This window comes from Dipodomys merriami, unplaced genomic scaffold (genome assembly GCF_024711535.1).
Source record: "Dipodomys merriami isolate MVZ:Mamm:240054 unplaced genomic scaffold, mDipMer1.0.p SCAF_2786, whole genome shotgun sequence".
Classification (NCBI taxonomy): Eukaryota; Metazoa; Chordata; class Mammalia; order Rodentia; family Heteromyidae; genus Dipodomys; species Dipodomys merriami.
In genome coordinates, this window is record NW_027204255.1 from 6,238 (window position 1) to 26,907 (window position 20,670).

At 35.5% G+C, this 20,670-nt stretch overlaps 1 protein-coding gene across 1 annotated transcript; it reads right to left on the bottom strand.

The window, feature by feature from the left end:
- Positions 1–1,008: 1,008 nt before the first annotated feature.
- LOC138837898 (gametocyte-specific factor 1-like) lies at positions 1,009–18,745 on the bottom strand. The gene is made up of 7 exons (XM_070036926.1): positions 18,591–18,745; positions 17,417–17,455; positions 16,770–16,870; positions 6,081–6,207; positions 5,908–5,991; positions 5,475–5,538; positions 1,009–1,785 (listed from the first exon to the last, which is right to left on the bottom strand). Exons 2-7 carry the CDS (start codon positions 17,424–17,426, stop codon positions 1,761–1,763), a joined length of 411 nt encoding a protein of 136 aa, XP_069893027.1. The 5' UTR covers positions 17,427–17,455; positions 18,591–18,745; the 3' UTR covers positions 1,009–1,760.
- Between the last annotated feature and the right edge of the window lie 1,925 nt (positions 18,746–20,670).

Sequence of the window (20,670 nt, forward strand, 5' to 3'; positions counted from 1 at the left end):
CTGGGAAGGTGGCTCAGTGGTAGAGCACTTGCCTTGCATGCATGAGGCCCTGGGTTCAATTCCCCAGCACCACATAAGCAAAAAGAAAAAAGCCAGAAGTGGCGCTGTGGCTCAAGTGGTAGAGCGCTAGCCTTGAGCTGAAGAGCTGAGGGACAGTGCCCAGGCCCAGAGTTCAGGCCCCTCGACTGGATCCAAAAAAACAAACAAACAAACAAAAAATACTATGTAAAACTGATTCTTTTTACTTGCCCTTTTCCTTTATTTTTCATAGGGTTTCCCCCTTCTTGTCTTTATATTTGAATTTGGTAGCCTATGGACTATATAAACTTTAATGTGATTAGGGCAAAGAAGAGGAATCAAAAATTTTTGAGATAGAGGACAACGGGTGAACCAATGCCACAAAATTCCTCACAAGACAATATGTTGGAAATGGCATTTCCAACAAGGGCGGTGGAGTTTTGAAGTAGAATAAAGTGTAAGAAAAATGAGGGCTAAGGTAACACGTGACAAGAAAACGAGTCACTGCCGTACATACGTAATTATAATCACTCTGCACACTCAGGTTTTCCTGAGTCTACAGATTCTAAACTATCCTTCCCAAATTAATGTTGAATTCATTCTTGCTCACAATTTCTGAATAAAAACCAAGAAACACATGCAATTATACAATAGGTGCACAAATAAGCCCATACAAAGAAACCCTCCCATTTCAACATGAATAATAAATATGAGCCACATTCTCACATCTTTAACTTCCTCATCTGTACCCAAAAGATTCAACTCTATGTCTTGCATAGGAGTCTTAACAACAATTTTTACAAAGTGGATCTTCCTAAAATATCCTTCAAAAATTATTCCATTTTGCATGAGGAATGTTTTGGACCACAGTGCCAAGTCTACTATAAGTATGTGGAGGCATATATATGTGGGGACAATTACCCACAAATTGAATATGAACATAGTCATGAAATATGGTTCCATAAAAGTGTTTTTATTACACTTTACAGATACAGTCCACTCTTTCTTGGAACATTTTAGAATGCCAATGTTGCATATCCTCATGCCGTAAAAAACAAAACAAAAACACATTTTTAGCACAAAATCATGCTATCTTCACAAACTGCACTTTGCCCCCTCAAAAGAATAAGTTTTGAATGGTATTTTGTGTACACATACATTATCTGTTCTTTTCTGCCACATATTTGGAAAGAACTCCCAGAATCCTTGTTTAGATGAGATTATACTTGGAAATCAATGAGATGGATGAGAAGCTTTATAGTAAGAATTATACTTCAGAATGTTGATTGAAAAATCCCTTTGAAATTTTAATGGCCATTTTATATGGGAATACATATTTGGTATAAGATTTTTATAAGAGGACTAATACCATTACAGTTTTTATGTATTCATTATACCAATATATCCAATTATATCAATATATGAAATGGAAGATGATATTCACAGGCAAACGTAAGAACAATGAATAATGAATTATGATTTGTTCTCTATTGGGAAACAAATGTAGATTTTGATGTAATTATTGGAGTTTCTATATTCCAACATTACCATGTCTATGTGGATAGTGACATGGTGAATTCCAATAAGGACATAAACACCCGGCTTTGCGTCTGTATTCAAGATAAAGGTGAATAGAGATTGAATTGGTAGTAGAAGTTAAAATGAATTCATTTGGTTGAGTGAGCATCACAATATATTAATAAATGTAAAATGTAAATGAAACAATGAGAAATGGTTTGAACTCATGGTTTGTTCATAGAATGTTTCCTGCAAAGAAATAGAAAAATATTATTTTACTTTCTGTGGAGAACACTAGAATATATATATTTGTACTTTGCATATAAACAAGAACTTCACTTGCAGTTCGAGAGATATTCAAAAACTAATGAGAGCACATCATCAGCTATTTTCAAAAAATTTCTTGCTTACTTCCACGTCCCTTTCCATTGAAATTTGATCGTTGTATACAAGCCTCACATATTACACTTGGACACTCTCTGCCTCAACACATTGAAACTTCATTGCACATTTGAAATATGACGCTAGCCAATCTGATACTTCAGCGATTATTTTCCAGTTCTTCAAAATTTACTCTGTCACCCATTCAGGCTCAGCCATATCTTGGCACAGTTTCTGAACGAGATTTCTTGTAATATAACCATGGATGTATCATGCATCCAGAAAAATAGGAAGAAAATCCATAGTGGTTTTACTATATAATGTTATTGCAATGAACTTACCACTCAATTTCAATATTTGTGAATGGATGCATAAAAACAAACCACAAAGAGGGATTGTTTTATGAGATCTATCCTACCAAAAGATACATGCTTTATGGTAGGTTAGTAAAATATGAAGGGATACAATACAAATACCTTCAGGTACAGTTACAAGACATATTCTATGCCTCAAACAAATAAACGGCTTTTCCATTTTTTGTGTGGACAAAACAAATGCTATTGTGAAGTCACAATGACATTTTGGAGTGGTATCAGGTAAATATATCCAGCAGTTCAGAAAAATAATTAGCCTTTAAGACAAATATGCATGTCACCTTTCAGTATGAAGACTGAAACATTGGACTTTAAAATGAACATAGAAAATTTCCATTAACTAAGGGTAACCTTCCTACATTAACACTGCTTTCTCAAATATGTATGGTTATGAGAATTATATATATGCCAGGGACATACCAACGTTTGGAAAATATCACTTGGATCGAGCTTAGGGATCAATCGAAGACACATGAAAAAATCCATGATAACCTGTTATTAATTTTTGTCATGACTGAGCAAAATCAAGAATTGAAGGCAGGAAAAATACCCTCACTTTTCAATTACACAAAACATAGTAATGTGCCCAGCATCGACTTATAGGTGTTGAAACAGAGTAGGAAAAAATGTACACCATTTTAGTTTGCACACACACAGACACAAAATTTGCATCTACAAATGGACAGGTAAAAGAAATATCTGATTACAGACATAAATCAGCTCACACACACATATAAATATATATAAATATACATATATATTTGCATATATATATATGTGTGTGTGTGTGTGTGTGTGTGTGTGTGTGTGTGTGTGTGTGTGTGTGTGTGTGTGTGTGTGTGTGTGTGAGCCTATAATGGCAAAGCTAGGGTTGTATAAATCTTGAAGAGACAAATCAACAAGTAGCCTGGTCTCCTACACTGTCACAGATTCTCATGAATTTTCAGGTTCTTTACTCTTATCTACTGTTTAGATCCAGAGAAATTATAATTCCATAAGTAAGACATTTTTGCATAAGGGAAGAGAATTAGTAATCCCATTGGGTCAAATTATGTGTTCTAATAACCAATGAAGTAAGGAAATATCACTGCCCCATTAAACATTACTCTAAAATTCATAGAGAAAATACATGATATTATGAGTAGGGAGTGAATAAAATCTAACTGGCTCTTATGTGGAAGGAAAAACTTCAGAGATTTTGGAAATACCAGGGAGTATGGGACATTGTTGATGCATATTACATTACATTCCTGTCTTTGGTTATTGTTCTTGTTGGTCATTGGGATTGAACTTTGGGCTTGGGCATGGTCCCTGAGCTCTTCAGAGCTCAAATGTTCTACCACTTGAGCTAGAGAGACACTCCCAGTTTTTAGATGGTTAATTGTTGATGAGAGTTTGACAAATATTCCTGAGATCTGATCCTCAGATTTCAGCCTCTTATAGGTCCCTAAGCAACCTGTAACAGGTTTCTTTTCTCTGTTATCCAGAGTGCGCTGAAGATTTTTGAGCGTCTTTGTTCCCAATATTCATGCACACGGCAGGTCTATGAGTAACCATGGTTTTCCTTAAGGAGAATGCTCTCTATACTATCGAATTCGAAGGAATTAATTCCATAAATGAATCTGAAAAAAAATCTTTCACTTCATTAATCTATAATTACATCCTTATGTGTCAGACACGTGAGATGCAAGAATTAACATTATCACCTGGCCTGGCTCAAGTGTGGTTTTCTACCTCAGAATTGTTTCCCAAGACATATTCATTTTCCTCTGCATGACAGAGGATGAGAAACACCCTAACACAAAGAATCAATATATTCTGTTGATCAAACACTAAATTAATAGGTTCAGTTTGTAAACAGGATGAGCTTTAGACCTCGCTATAATCTTCATGAATTAGCAAATTATCATCAGATAAAAGGGTGAATTTATCTATTACTATTACTCATCCTCAGCAAAATCTTTACCATATAAACTGCCAATTCATCCTTCACATAATATTATAATATGTTTGACATACAACAGACAATTGAAGACAAATACTTAGTATGCTTACTACCTTTCCACAGGAAGAATATATGAGGCCTGACTGTGGTGACAGGCTCACATAAATTCTCCTTGGTCTTACGTTGAATGCGTTTTTTTTTTAAAATTTTCTAGACTGATCAGATGAGAAAATTCTTAACATTATCAATACATCTAGAATCTTTTGTCTCAGTTATAAAAAGAAAGAGGTCTCATATCGGCAAGCAAGACTAATTACATGATTCAAAATTAAATAAAGGCTCATGAAGAATTCCAAGAAAAGCCAATTACTCTTCACTTTTTAATGTGTTTGCCATCTTACCATGTCAGAGAGCCTTGATGTTTTCAAATTCCAGAAAATCAAAAATATAATCTATTTTGTGACTCTAGAAGGACAAGTTCATTCTAGCAATTAAAATTCTTTCAACAATGTCATAACTACTCACAAAGAGATAGCATAACTTTTGTAGTTGCACAGCTAATTTTGAATTTCCAATCTATACCATACCAATGTATATTTATACTTCATACAGGAATGTGAAAGATTAAATCCATGTATGAGTTGCTGCTAAAATATACTTCTAAATACATTTTATTAATACGTATCTTTGCAAAATGCAAATTGTAAATCATCTCAAGAATCTCCTCAAATATTTTATACTAATTTGTGGAGAAAATTTAAATCAGATAGACATTCGTATAATATTCTTTAATGAATTTCAGAAGGAAGACATGGTAACCCACCCGTAAGTCTGTACATTTATCAATTACCAGTGGAAGATACTTCCATTTACACTATCATAATTGATGTGATGAGTGAATCCTGAATTCATGAAAATGGTTATAAAAAGGTTGGCCCAACATAATACTGTTATGTATGGCTTCCCGGATTTAAATTGATTATAACAGAATGAGAAGAACATTCAGATAAGCTAATTCTGATTTAAAGTAATTTGGGTGATTACAATCTTATTGGTCCTAGTGAAACTATACTTGACTTTTGCCACCAATTACAGAGAGCAATCCAAACTTCATTTGTAGTGAGCACAATATATGGGTATATGGAACAGAGTTTGTTATTCATTTATTCATTTATCCTATTTCTTTACTTTGAATTTTATCAGAAAATAGGACATCACAAGAAAATTATTTTCTTTACCTGTTGTTGCCAGATGATTTGCTTGTGCCCCAAACAAAACTTGGGCTAGGATCTTCCAAGGATTCTGCCAAAGGGAGAATTACATACTTGATCGAGGTGCTAGCTTAGATTGGCTCTAACATTATACATCGATAAAGAAAAACAGCAAGGTTGATGGCCTTAAGAGCCTTCCAAGAAACTTTTAGCTGGATAATAAAGGTTGAAAAGAATGAATCCTTAGCCATGTGCAAAAACATATCATTTAAATGTTTGACATGGTTTTTAATCAGTTAAGAATGCATATTATCATATATGTTATTGATATTAGCATACAAGACAATCCAAGTTGAACAAAGATTTTTAATTTCACTCCTAAAGGAAGAAAGCATACAACAGCACAAAGTAAGTTGAGATTCAATAATGGAAATTACAGAAAGTTCAACAAGCTTTTTACCTTTATCCCAGTCTTCCTCAGAGGAAACATATTGCCATGTACTTTCAGAACTCTTGTATTGTTTCTCGTTCCATATGATGTTATCTACAAACAAAGAGATAACTAACATCACAGAAGTATACAGGTGCAAAGGGCCTACATTGAGTTGGATTGTGTTTTATTATCAGGCTTACCTACATCATCTTCAAGAGAAGTTTTGTCCATACAAGTTGCAATATGTTCAGTGAGTTGATCTCGTGGTACCAGGTGGCGAGCATTAAAGGGACAAGTAGCCAATTTGGCAGCAATATCAGGATGATTCTGTATGACAAAAGTTTAAATATGAAGAAACATATTCAAATTTTCTCTTTTTAGATTACTCTGTGCAGGATATCAACCACGGGCTTGACAACACAGTATAGGTACTGTGCTAGTACTTCCTTTTTTAATACACATTTTTTATTGTAAAGTTATTTTACACAGGGATTACAGTTATATGAATAAGGTAATGAGTTCATTTCCTATAGGCAGTGTTACTCCCTCCTGTGTTTTTCCCCTAAGACCTCTTACCTCCCCATCTACCCAACTCCTTCCTTCTACTGCTACTTGCCACGCACCAATTTGTAAAGTTCATTTTCAACATAGTGTCTCATATATTTCATTGTTAAAATAGATCAACCTGTATGCCAAAGCAGTATGGAGTTCCTCAAAAGACTCCACATAAAGCTCCTGTATTACCCAACAATCCCACTTTTGTGCATTTACCCAAATGATCACTTACAAGACCAGACCAAAACTACCACCATTATTTTCCATAGCTAAGGTTTGGAACAACCCCAGAAGCTCCTCAGTAGATGAATGCATTATGTAATTGTAGCCCCTCTGTACAGTATGTTCTCAAATAAAATAAAATTAAATTAAAAAAAAGAAAATAAAAAAAAGAAAATGTGGTGAATATATACAAAATGGAATTGTATACCTCCATCAGAAAGAATGATATTGCTCAATATTTTGGAAATGGAAAGACTTAGAAAATATTATATTGATTGAAGTAAGCCAGGCCCAAAGAAACATAGGTCCATTGTTTCCCTTATTTCGAATAACTAGTGTATATTTAGGACAAGCAGAAATGTTCAAAAGCGATGTACATAGGATCATAAAAAATGAACTTTACAATTAAAAAGGAGGGTTAAGGCAAGGGTGGTGTGTAGTTGCGGAGGTGGAAAGCAGGGGATGGTATTGGTAAAATAAAGTCGGAGGCAAAACTGCTCGATGACACCATCAGAAAAATGAAATGCCCTTGTTAGGAAATGGAAAGACAAAAAAATTATATTAAGTGAGTAAGACAGGCCCCAAGAAGGATAAGTCCCATAGTTTCTTTTTTCTAATAAATAGTATATGTCTGAGACAAGCAGAAAAGTTCAGAGAAGATGATAAGAGAAATGAACCCCAAGATAACTACAGAAGTGTTTTTTTTTCTGTCCTGCTATTGTTGTAATATATTTGTAAGGTACTGCATGATTTTTTTTCTTTTTGTGTACCTACCCTCCACCCCCCGTTATAACCTCTGTATGTCAGAAGACCTGAGGAAGATGGTGGAAGAGAAGCTGGAGGATAAACAAGTTCTCACACAGAAAGCAGTTTTAGTGTTCCAGTGACCAGTCCTAGGCTACAGAATCACACCTATTGTGCCATCACAGTACAGAGAGTTTGGCCAGAGAGGGAAAGTCCAGCCAGGAGACAGATCTGAGCACTTGCTGGTAGCTGCAGCTGCAGTGGCTGCGGTGGAGATGGTGGCCGTGGCCATCATACCAATAGACAAGTTCTGGAATATGGGCACCAGATGCTTTGGGCCAGTGGATTCTACTCACCACCAGTAAGAACCGAAAAGGAGCAGAAATCTTCATCCTGAAGATCACAGACCAAGGACTGCACAGGAACCAAGAGTCTCGCATGAAGACAACCATGACATCATATTCACTTCTCTCAGAGAACCTGTGAGAAGGCTGTCACTCCCCCCCACACCAGAGATCTCCATCTTTGATACTGACAAAGGCCTTGCCAAGCAGCTAGCTCCAACTCAGATCTTATAAGAATACAAAAACTGCCATTTAGCAAGTCCCAGGAACCGATCTGTCCTGCCCAGCTCATTTCCCCTCAAATGAAAATCAGCCTGCCCAGGCAGAGGGTGCTTCACTCCCAGAAGACTGTCTTTCTTCACTGGGTAAACAGAAACAGATTCTGCAGTCCCAACAACAGCCTAGCAAACAACTGAAACTCAGTAAACATAAACCATGAAAATGGCTCCAGGTTTGGCTCTGTGAGTTTTTCAGGAGCTAGCCCCTCAGGGAAAAGCTACTGATTGCTGAAAAGTCTCAACCCTACCTAGAACCTGGCCATATCATATCAACTCCACGTTAGAGGAAACAGCCATCTCCCTTTTGTGTGGTACTCAAAGCAGATCTCCCTCTCTCTGAACAAGCTTGGGGAAAGAATAAAAAAAATCCTGGACAATGCAGAGCATTTTTTTGCCTGCTCTAACAAACTAACTTAAGAAACCAATCAAACAGCAGGAAAAACAAACACCAGAAGCAGACCAGTGACTCCACTAGGAGCCTGGTTACGGACACAGGGAGATACAAGATCTTCCTCCCACTCAAAAAAAATCACAGAACTGTTTTTTCTACCATGTTTTATTTTTATTTTTTAAAAAATGTTTTCTATTATTTTTTCTCTCATAATTTGTATTTTAGCTGTATATGTGTGATTGTGGGCTTTTTTTTTTTTGTAATCTCTTTTTATATTTTGGACCTTTTTTTTTCCTTTTTATTTCTTCTTTTCTCTTTCTTTTTTACATAACATAATTGCTTATTCCCAGACATATACATGTTCTGTTTAACATGAGCTATATATCTGTCATCGATTATTAGACCTTATCCCCCATCGTGTACATACTTAATCGAGAAATCTATTACTCAATTCACAACCTCTTAAGCTTAACTTTTTAATAGTAGTGTTTAACTCTTTACACCTATATAACTTTCACATACTCCAATTTTAAGAATTTTTATTTTTTAGTTACTCATGTTCCTTTTCATTTCTCCCGTCCTCTCATCCTATTCTTTTTTTCTATCAATATCATTACTTTATACTTACATAATTTGAACTGTATTATTTCTTAAATATAAATTTTTGTTTTTCCATTTTTCTTTTTTTTTTTTTTAAATCTCGCTGCTCTCACTCTGTCCAATCCATTTCCCCACTGAGATTAGGATTCCTTTAACCTCACTCTCCTTTTACCTCTCCACTTCCCTCTAATTGTATTTTTCCCCACAATTATCCCTAAACCTAATAATTTCTGGTTTGCTGAATCTCTCTTTGGTCTTCTTAGTTCTTTAGTCCATAGTTGTTTGATGTTGAATAGATTGTATCTCTTGAACTAGATTGTATCTGCAGCCATTTTGACTGTGCAACTACAGGACTTTGGAAGATGCTTGCCTTAAAATAGTGCTCTGCAAGAAAATTGTTACTTTCATACAAAATGGGCAGAAAAATCGCTAAACCCCCCAAAAAATGGCAATTCCGGGTATCTCAAATCCCACTCATGATAATCAGCTGACAAAACAGTTAATGAATAATACAGAGGAGAGATCCCCAAAAGCTCTACAATCACTGCCATAAATGTGGTGAATGAAAAGACTGAAAACCTGCAAAGGACTCGGTAAGATAAGGAGCAAGAGGAAGCAAACCAGGAATTACTACAGGAATCTCCAGAGTGTTAGAAAGCCACTCAAAGTTTAACACAGGAATTGCATGAGCAGGCTGGGAACAGTCAAATAATAATACAGGAATTATATGAGCAGGCTGAGAACAGTCAAAGAGAAAGGAATGGCATGGACAGTTGAGAACATCAAAGAGAAAGACAGGAATTGTGTGAGCAGGCTGAGGACACCCAAAGAGAAACACAGTAAGTGTGAGCTTGAGAAAGCTAATCAAAGAGTAATACAGGAATTGGATTAGCAGGATGAGAATAGACAAAGATCAGTAGAGGCATTCATGGAATCCATAAACAAACAACTGAAGGATTGCAGGCAGACTACAAAGGGAACACTAAATGAAGCTCGACAGGATGAATGTAAGTCCAAGAAAACCATAACCAATCAACTAAGTGTTTTGAGTATAAACAGTGTCCCCAAATTAAGAAAGTAAAGAAGTTCATACAGGATCGAAAATTTAACTGCAACAGAGAATTGGAAGCCACCAAAATCGACCAATTAGAAGAAAAGTCAATATAAACAGAGTAGAAAAACTGGACAGTAGGTTACACCATGCAGAAGAATGAATCTCAGGGATTGAAGACAGCCTAGATAACAGAGAGAAAAACACACAACTAACCAAGACGAATCCAAGAAACATGATAGATCTATTCCATATTTGGAAGACACCACCAGAAGATTTAATCTAAGGACAATAGGTGTAGAGGAACACCTAGAGACAGAAGTTAATGGTCTAAGAAATTTGTTTAACAGGATCCTAGCAGAGAACTTCCCTAACATGCAAAAAGATAGGCCTATTTAGATACAAGAAACTTAGAACCCCAAATAGACCAGACCAGAACAGGATATCCCACTGTCACATTATAATCTGCACAGACCAAGGAGACCAAGGAGAAAATTTAGACCAAGGAGAAAATCCTTGAAGATATCAAGGAGAAAAGATAAATCACCCATAAAGGGACCCAATTAGAATAACCTCAGCTTTCTCAGCAGAGACAATTAAACCAAGAGGAGCCTGGAATTATGTATTCCATGCCCTAAAATTAAAGATCTAACAACCAAGAATACTGTACCCAGTCAAACTCTCCTTCATAACCAAAGGTCAATTAAAAATCTCCCATAGCAAAGAAAAAGTGAAACAATAGATCTCAACCAAACCATCCCTACAAAAGATACTTAAAGATGTACTACCCATAGAAAACCAACAAGACCAAAATGAAGTCTAAAGAAACTGCACCCAAACTGAGAATCCAAGAACAATAAGAAGAACCCAATTATTGCAGCCCCCGAGAAGGTGGAAAATTTGGCAGGAACTACCAAACACCTTTTAGTCCTAACTCTCAATATCAATGGACTTAACTCTCCAATTAAGGGACATAAACTAAGTAGTTGAATTAAAGAAAATTATTTATTTATTTTTGCTAGTCCTGGGGCTTGAACTCAGAGTCCAGGCACTGTTCCTGAGCTGTTTTGCTAAAGGTTATCTCTCTACCGTTTGAGCCACAGCACGATTTCTGGCATTTACAGGTAGGTGGTACTGAAGAATTGAACCCAGGGCTTCATGCTTTCTAGGCAAGTACTTCACCACATAGCCACAGTGCCAGGAGTAGTTGAATTAAAAAGCAGGAATCTTGTATCTGTTGCCTTCAGGAGTCACACCTTGCCCATAAGTCCAAACATATTTTGAAAGTGAAAGGCTGGAATAAAATCTACCAAGCAAAGAGCCCCCATTAACAGGTGGAAATTTCAATACTTATATCGATAAAATAGATTTCAAATTAAAATTAGTGAGGAACAATAAAGAAGGTTCTACATACTAATTAAGAGATCTCTCCTTCAGGAGGATATTAACATTCTAAATATCTATTCGTCAAATAACAGAGCACCAAATTTATCCAAGAAACACTACTTTCCCTCAAGTCTCATATAGATCCAAAGACATTAATTCCTGGGGACTTTAACACAGCACTATCCCATCTATCATCTATCTATCTATCTATCTATCTATCTATCTATCTATCTATCTATCTATCTATCTATCTATCTATCTATCTATCTATCTATATCTATCTATCTATCTATCTATATCTATCTATCTATCTATCTATCTATCTATCTATCTATCTATCTATCTATCTATCTGTCTGTCTGTCTATCTATCTATCTATCCTATCTATATCAACTTGGCAAAAACTCAACAGAGAAACTGCCAATCTAAAGAACTGCATAGATCAACTAAATTTAAAAGGTATCTACTGAATATTTCACCCACCAGCACTAGAATTCACATTTTTCTCAAGCACATGGTGCTTTTTCAAAAACAGACTCCATTTTAGGTCACAAAGCAAACTTCTCCAGATTCAGAAACACTGAAATTATGCCCTGCATTCTCTCAGACCACAAGAACTCAACACCAAAAGCCACCAAAGAAAGTCCGGTAATACATGGGGGCTGAACAACACACTCTTGAACCACCGGTGGCTCATGGAAGAGATTAGAAAGGAAATTCAAATGTTCATGTTTATAGCTCTGAGTTCTTACATCAACAAATTGGAGAGATCTAAACCCAATAATTGAATGAGACATATGAAACTCCTTGAAAAAGAGCAGAAAGATAAACCCCAATACAGTAGATAGAAAAAACTTAAATCAGAATTAAATGAATTAGAATCCAAAAAAAACCCCAAAACAAAACAATAGAAACACTCCATAAAACAATCAGTTTGTTCTTCGGAAAAAATTAACAAAACTGACAGACCGTTTGCAAATCTCAGAAAAAGAAGATAACACACCTAAATAAATAAACTCAGAGTTGAGAATGGAAATATCACCACAGAAACAATCACGTTTCAGAACATTATAAGGGAAAACTTCTCAAACTGTTATGCTACTATCTTTGAGAACTTGGCAAAAATGGACATTCTCCTAGCAAATATCGACATACTGGAACTAAAACAACATGAGTTAAAACATGTTAACCTGCCCATATCAAGCACTGAAATAGAAACAGCAATAAGAGACCTCCCATGTAGGAAAATCCCAGGTCTGAATAGATTTCCAGCAGAATTCTACAAGGCCTTCAAAGGACTATTTACACCAATACTCCTCCAATTCTTCAATGAATTTGGAAGGGAATGTACACTACCAAACTCTTTCTATGAAGCCATCATAAACCTCATCTCAAAACCAGGCAGGAACTCATCAAAGAAAGAGAACTAGGGACCCATTTCTTTGATGAATATCGATGCAAAATTTCTCAACAAAATTTTGGTCAATCAACTTCAACAATTCATCCAAAAATCATACACGATGATCAATCAGCATTCATTTCAGGAATACTTAGCTGGTTCAATATATGCCAATCAATTAATATAATTCATCACATAAAATAGACCAAGGATAAGGATAGTTATCTCAATAGATCCACAAATAGCATTTGACCAGATCCAACACACCTTTATAATGAAGGCTCTGGAAATCTAGGAATCCATGGAACATTCCTCAAAACAATAAAGGCTCATTATTGTTCTCAATGGTGAAAAATTAAAGCCATTTCTTCTAACTTCAGGAAGGAGACAAGGATGCCCACTCTCTCCACTTTTCTTCAATTTAATGCTAGAATGACTAACTATAGCAATAAAACAAGATGCAAATACTAAGGGGATCCAAATTGGATAAAATGAAGTAAAACTCTCCTTCTTTGCAGAAGACATGATCTTGTATTTTGAGAAATCACATGGACTCCACTCCCAAATTACTTGAGCTGATTCAAACTTTGGCAAAGTAGCAGGTTATAAAATTAAACTTTAAAATCAATGACTTTTCTGTATGGCAACAATGAGAAGAGAGCAGCTGAAATAAGGAAAGCAACTCCATTCTTAGTAGCCACACAAAAAATAAAATATCTAGGAATTAACCAAAGAAGTGAAAGAAATCTATGATGAAAACATTAAAAATCTGAAAGAGAAAATCAAAATAGATCTTAGAATGGGGAAAATCCTCCCATGTTCCTGGATTGGAAGGATCAACATCGTGGAAATGGGAATACTTCCCAAACCTACCTATAAATTCAATGGGATAGCTATCAATATTCCAGCCTCATTCTTTAAGGAATTAGAAGAAATAATCCAATATTTTATATGGAACAATAAGAAACCATGAATAGCAAAAACAATTCTTAACAGAACAGTGCTGGAGGAATATCAATAACAAATTTGAAACTCTACTACAAAGCCATCGTAGTCAAAACAGCTTGATAGTGACACAAAAAGAGGACCAATGGAATCGAATTGAATACCCAAAAACCACAGACCAATTGCCACAGAATCTTTGATAAGGGACCTAAAAAACTGAAATGGAAGGATAGCTTTTTCAGTAAATGGTTCTGGCAAAATTGGCTAATCACCTGTAGAAAACTAAAGCTAGACCCTTATATATCACCCTGCAACAGAATCAACTCCAAATGGATTAATGACCTTGGAGTAAAAGCAGACACCCTGCGAACATTACAGGATGTAATAAGAGAAACCTTTGGTCACCTTGGCCCAGGCCGAAATTTTTTTAATAGAGACTCAGAAACACAAGAATTCAAAGAAAGTTTGGACAAATGGGGTTGCATGAAGCTGCACTGTTCTGCAAGGCAAAGGACATACAAAGCAAGATCAATAGAAAGCCCAAGCATTGGGAAAAGATCTTCACTAAGAGTCTCATATATATAATATACTTGAAACTGTAAAAATGAAATCCCACAACAAATAATCCTCAAAGAAACAACTGCCAATTAAGTAAGTGCACTAAAGACTGAAAAAGAAACTTCTCTGAAGGAAAAAAATAATGGCAAATAGACACATGAAGATATGCTCAACCTCTCTAGCCATAAAAGAAATGCAAATCAAAAAAACATTGAGATTCCTCCTCACCCCAGACTCCACCCAGAGTTCCCCTATGACCCAGCAATCCCACTTTTGGGCATTTACCCACATGTTCACAAAAGAGACCATACTAAAACTACAAGTACAACTATGTTCATTGCAGCATTATTTACCATAACTAAGATATGGAACCCACCCAGATGCTCCTCAGTAGATGAATGGATCAAAAAAAATGTAGTATATATACACAATGGAATTCTATGCCTCCATCATAAAGAATGGCATGGCCCCATTTGTTAGCAAATGGAAAGACTTGGAAAAAATTACATTAAGTGAAGTATGCCAGGCCCAAAGAAACATAGGTCTCATAGTTTCCTTTATTACCAATAACTGGTATATATCTGGGACAAGCAGCAAAGGTCAGATAAGATGATAAATTGAAATGAACCCAAGATAGTGACATAGGTGTTTTTTTTTCTTCCTTGCTCTTGTTTCTAGCATATTTATAAGGGACCATGGGATTTTTGTTTTTGTTTTGTATGTCCCTCCCCCATGGCATAACCCCTGTTTGCACTGTATTTGGTGTTAGTATGATTTAGGGAGGGGAAGGGAAATAACAAAATGTTTAAATAGGGATACAAATCGATCTATTGCAACAATGAGATGTACAAGACGTTATTTTGAAAAACGAACTTTACAATTTAAGCAGAGGTGAGGATTGGGGTAAGGGAGTGTAGTTGAAGAGTTGGGAGGGACAGGATGGTAGGGGAAAAACAAAGGACGAGGCAACAATTTTGGACAAAAATACACTCATTAATTGTAATCCCTCTGTACATGTTTTCACAGTAAAATTTATTTTAAAAGTACACTATGTCAAAAATGAACATTATAATTTAAGCAGTGTGGGAGGGGAATGTAGTTCTCGAGACGGGGGTAGGGATGGCAGGGGAAAGTCAAAGGAGGAGGCAAAAATGCTTGATAAGAATAGTACTCATTATCTTCCTCCTGTAACTGTAACCACTGTACAGTATTTTATAATAAAAACCTTATTTAAAAAGATGTTAAATGAAATAAACAATAAGATAGGGATACAAGTGTTTTTTTGTTTTTGTTTTTCATTCTTGTTATAATTTTTAAGGTATTTGTTATGAACAATGTGATTTTTTTCCTTTGGTGTGTTCCTCCCCCTGGTCTAACCCCTGTGTTCACTGCATTTGATTCTAGTGCACTGCATCATGTATATACATTTATCTAATTTGGGGAGGGGAAGGAAAAAAAACGAGTGCATCCTTTTGCACAGGCTAGACTTCTACAATTTTCACCATAGCACTTCTTCTATTCTCATTTGATCGGGGAGATAAGAAGGTTTATGACTCTCCTGCCTGGGATGGCATTAAAAAATGATACAGTGATATCAAACTTTCACGTTAATAGTATTTCTTTCATGAGGAAACTGTGCCAAGATCCATAAATTGTATATGGAAGTTTAGAAGCGTACATATGTGCTCAATTTTGGCCTATGTTTACTCAAATATAGGTTATTTATATGCAATTTACAAATGCATAGATAAAGTGATTCACAATATATTTGAAAATATCCAAAATGGAGGGTCATCACATGTGTCTTCTTTGCAAACAAAATAGCAGAAACTATGCCTCTCCTACAGCTCTGGAACTTATTGTAGCATTTCATATTAAGAAATTTTTGGTGAAAAGAAATTTTGTAATAAATACCCTCAATATAGAAAAGAGACACAATGCATCTCCCATGATTTGTTGATAACCATGGCATGAAAAGTACAGTATACAAACTGAATTCTAGGCCATATGATAATACAGTGGGTGTTTTAATGAAATAATGTTTAAGAATACCATTAATTTACATTTTGGCCATTAGGCAATGGGGAGGAAAAGGCAACCACCTCTAATGTTTGTGAAATATGGCACACACGGTTTGACATAATTGCCCACACAAAAGATCTTGCCTTTGTTCTGCTTTGAATAGGGATCTAGAAATACGTCTCTAGAAATAAACAAGTTGGACTATGATTGTCTTCCTTTCCATTACATGCTGCAGAGATTTCAGAAGAAATACAAAAATCTCACTATGACATTTATGCCCACAGTCTCTCTCATATTTTCTCATACATTTCCCACAATTTATTATAAAAATACTCAAATTTATCCATGAACTAAAGAAATTATGTAATATCAACATGTTCCAATGAAACATTACCTCTTTACATTTCACAAGATGGTATGGGAACCTGCATGATCTGATTTTGTGATTTTTATCATAGGGACACTGCAATAACCTCTCAGGATCCACCGATTCCTCTGAAAGAGAACAAATACCTCGGGAAAATCAATATATTGGGGAACATGCAAGTCTTCAATGTTGTTTCCATTATTAACTCTATCTTAATCTGGAATACCTATTTGGGGAATTCAAAATATGACAAAGAGTATCACTCTTGAATTTAACTTCTGATGTACTGTCAGTTCCTATTAGATAGTTCTTAATTTTTTTATGAAAAATATTTATTCTAGTTATTGATTCTATAATTTATTCTAAGTATTGATTGGAATCAAATGGAACTCTTAGCTTGTTTTATCTTCTGAAATCATACATCCATTGAGCATCCCTGATTTATTTGCTGTCTTACATTTACATCTAGAATGTGCAAATATTTTACATTCTTTTTCACCTTTCAATCTAGCACATCAAAATTCAAAGTTATAATTATCAAAATGTCTAAAGTTTCAGATTCAATCAGGACGAATCCTACTATCCTATTCTCTCAGTTCCTGTCAATATACTTTCTGTGATTCCAAACAAGAAAAAAAAATAATTCCCCCAAATAAATGCGTAAACATTTTTACCTTTTTCCATTGTGACAGTCAGATAAATATCAGCAAGTCCTGAGGATGAGAAAAATTCTCTGAGAGAAAACATGACTAAATACTTCAAAACCACAAGTATTAAATGTTGGGATTTTGTCAGCGATATGAGAAACTGGGTACAACCTATTCATCTCTAATAATTTTTGTTGCTAGACACACTTGAAATATATTGATATCTGTCTACTTCACAAAACATGGTCACTTATAACAAGCTATAGAAATGTGTAACTTTTTTGGCGGGGGGGAGGGGGGGAACGAGATGAAGGCGGGGGATGTCCTGACATGGGGCCTGTACTCTGGGTCTGGGCGCTGTCCCTCAGCTCTACAGCTCAAGGCTAGCGCTCTACCACTTGAACTACAGCGCCACTTCCAGCTTTTTTCTTTCTTTTTGTACATGTGGTGCTGAGGAATCGAAGCCAGGGCCTTAATGCATGCAAGGCAAGCACTCTACCACTAAACCACCTTCTCAGCCCCAGAAATGTGTAACTTTTGAACTCAAAAAAGTTCATATTTTTCAGGCATTTTTCTTCATTATACCAAAACGGAGGTGATGCATCATGACAACTTTTAAGCGAATGTGGAAAAGGTTTTCTAAATTATTGATGTCTGAATTAACAAATTCCATATTCCATCTTTCAAATATCTAATACCTATTGAAAATATGCACTTATATAGATATAGATATATCGTTATTCCTATTCAGATTGTAAGATCAGTATGGACTATTATTCAGATAACTGCTTCTTAGAGAGGTTACGTATCACAAAGCAAAGAAATCATTGAGACACGTTAGAGTCAAAGTTAGAGATGGGTGCTGTCGTTCAAGAGGTAGTAAATTTCTGGAGTACAGTGTCTAGTGGCCATGAAGCAGAGCCAGAAGACATTAAACCTCTGATTACTTTGACGCACATAAAAGTGACGGGAATAAAAGTAAATTTCAAATTCCCAGAATGAAAATAGGTATTTTCTGAAGTCTAAGGAAGTAAAGAATTTTCATTATTTTACCAATGAAACAATACTGCCTCATTAGAGAAAATTATAAGAACTACATTTGGGATGTCAGCGAGAAATGTCCCAGTCACATACGTGAGGGAAAATGATAATTTACATGTCTAAGAGGTAAAAGTAGGAAAAAAGGGCAAGGGACTATTACCTGTCTCCTTCAGTTAACTGGATTCACCAATCAAGTCAGGATCTCTTCCCCTCACGACAGACGATGTCCTACTCGTAGGTTTTCCACAGCAACAGCTACTTCTGTATAATGACTTCTCTGCATGGGGCCACCGCTATTGTGATGTAGCTCATAAATCTCACTTCCGTTTAACCAACTGACGGAACTCAGCCATACTTCCGCATATGACAACGGAAGTGCTGACTTCCGGCTTGAACCCGGAAGACAAAGTCCCATTTCTTTTTGGTATGCTTTGTGGACTCCAATTCAGTTTAATAGAAATGTGTAAGTATTCAGTAGAGCAATAATGTGAATGTATGTGTCAGACTTTTGATCTACACATCAACTACTGGTTCTATGTAAATTGTTCTGCCTAGACATCTGTACACTTACTATGGTCTATATAGCCACAATAAGTCATTCTTTCCGTATTATTTTTTCCTTGTTTAGTTTCTTTACTCCTCAATATTCTTATTAGCGACAGTTTCACAAAAAGACCCCTTCTAGAACTCAATCACCATCTGCCAAAAACGTTCTTTAGCCTTCCTTGTAGATATGATTGACTTTTGTACATATTGTTTAATTCACATTTTTTATTAAAGTTCATGAACAGTAAGAGTAATGTACTCTAGGATTTCTCAAAACAAATAGTCACAAATATTAAATGAAAACAGCAAGAGAGAAACAGGTTCCCAGATGAATTTCTTCATGTATATGTATTTTTACTTATACAAATATTCATGTTACTAAATACCATAAAGTAAACATATAAAAGCTATACAAAAGTACTTTCTATGTGTAGCTTTAGGAGTGCTTTTGCATTATTTAATCACCAATAACATAAACTACATGCAAATTTCCTGCATTATAACTTTCGATTATAGAATTTGCAACTCAAGAATCTATGCAGAAGTTTATGTAGGATACATGAAATTCAGTTAGATTTTAATAAAATATGAAGTTATTATGCCACATTTTGGAAAGATGGATTGAAGTGTTTCTAATATATAAAAGGTGGTACATAATATATGTCACATTCTTAGTATTATGTAGATTTCATATCATTATTTTTCATTAACAAAAGGTAACCTTATTTAAAAGTATGCCAAAGATGTTATAATTATGAAGACAGGATGTTTTTGGTCTACAAATTTGTCTGTTTTGAATAGCTGTTTTATGAATCCCGAGGAACTGAAGCATTTCAGTATTTGTATCAGTAGGAAAATATAATATGGTTTAAGATAATCGAAACAAGGCCTGGCACTGGTGACTCACACCTGTAATCCTAGCTATTCAAGAGGCTGAGATGTGAAGATCTCAGACCAAGGCCAGCCCCTGCAGGAAAGTCTGTGAGACTCTTATCTCCATTAAAACACTAGAAGACCAGAAGTGGTGCTGTGGCTCAAGTGGTAGAGTGCTTGCCTTAAGCTGTGGAGCTCAAAGACCATGCCCAAGCAAATAATTCAAGCCCTTTGACCAACCAAAACAAAAATAAATAAATAAATAATTTAAACAAACCAACATGGGAGAGAAGAAATAAAAGACCATGATTTGTCATTAAATGGAGGATTTGGAAACATCTCTAAGTAAAATAAAAAACATGGACACACTTGGTACAGATAAAATAAAGGATGGTGTGGCAGTGCTTGATATCTTTTGAAGTTAATCAGACACACCCAAACAAAGCAGGAAACCTATCTGAAGTAGATAGGAATGATTCCCATCAAAAGGCTTCTCAAAAGTAATGATGAAGTTTTGTAAGGTTTATCATGTGTGTGTGTTCTTCACGCTTGGGGTATGACAAACAGTGTTCCTATAAGAATCATTATCTTAGCACTCTAAGGAAATCTTGTGCTTCTGTCAATTGAATCAAACTCTAAGACATTATCCCTCTTCTTCATAGGCATGAATGAACTACAATACATTTTAATTTTATAAAATTGTATTAAAATTCAGTAACTTTGATTTCTACATGGAATTCTTCCTGTTATTTGCCACCACACCCTGATGCTCATTGGCATACTTTCTGTTAAGCCAGCAGTGTTTTCTCTGCCTTCCATAT

Excerpts from the sequence above, each read along its gene's own strand:
- LOC138837898 (XM_070036926.1), bottom strand. Across the intron at positions 6,208-16,769 it reads ATCTTGTGAAATGTAAAGAG|AATCATCCTGATATTGCTGC; the intron begins GTAATGTTTCAT and ends TTTGTCATACAG. Across the intron at positions 1,786-5,474 it reads AAATCATCTGGCAACAACAG|GAAACATTCTATGAACAAAC; the intron begins GTAAAGAAAATA and ends ATTTCTTTGCAG.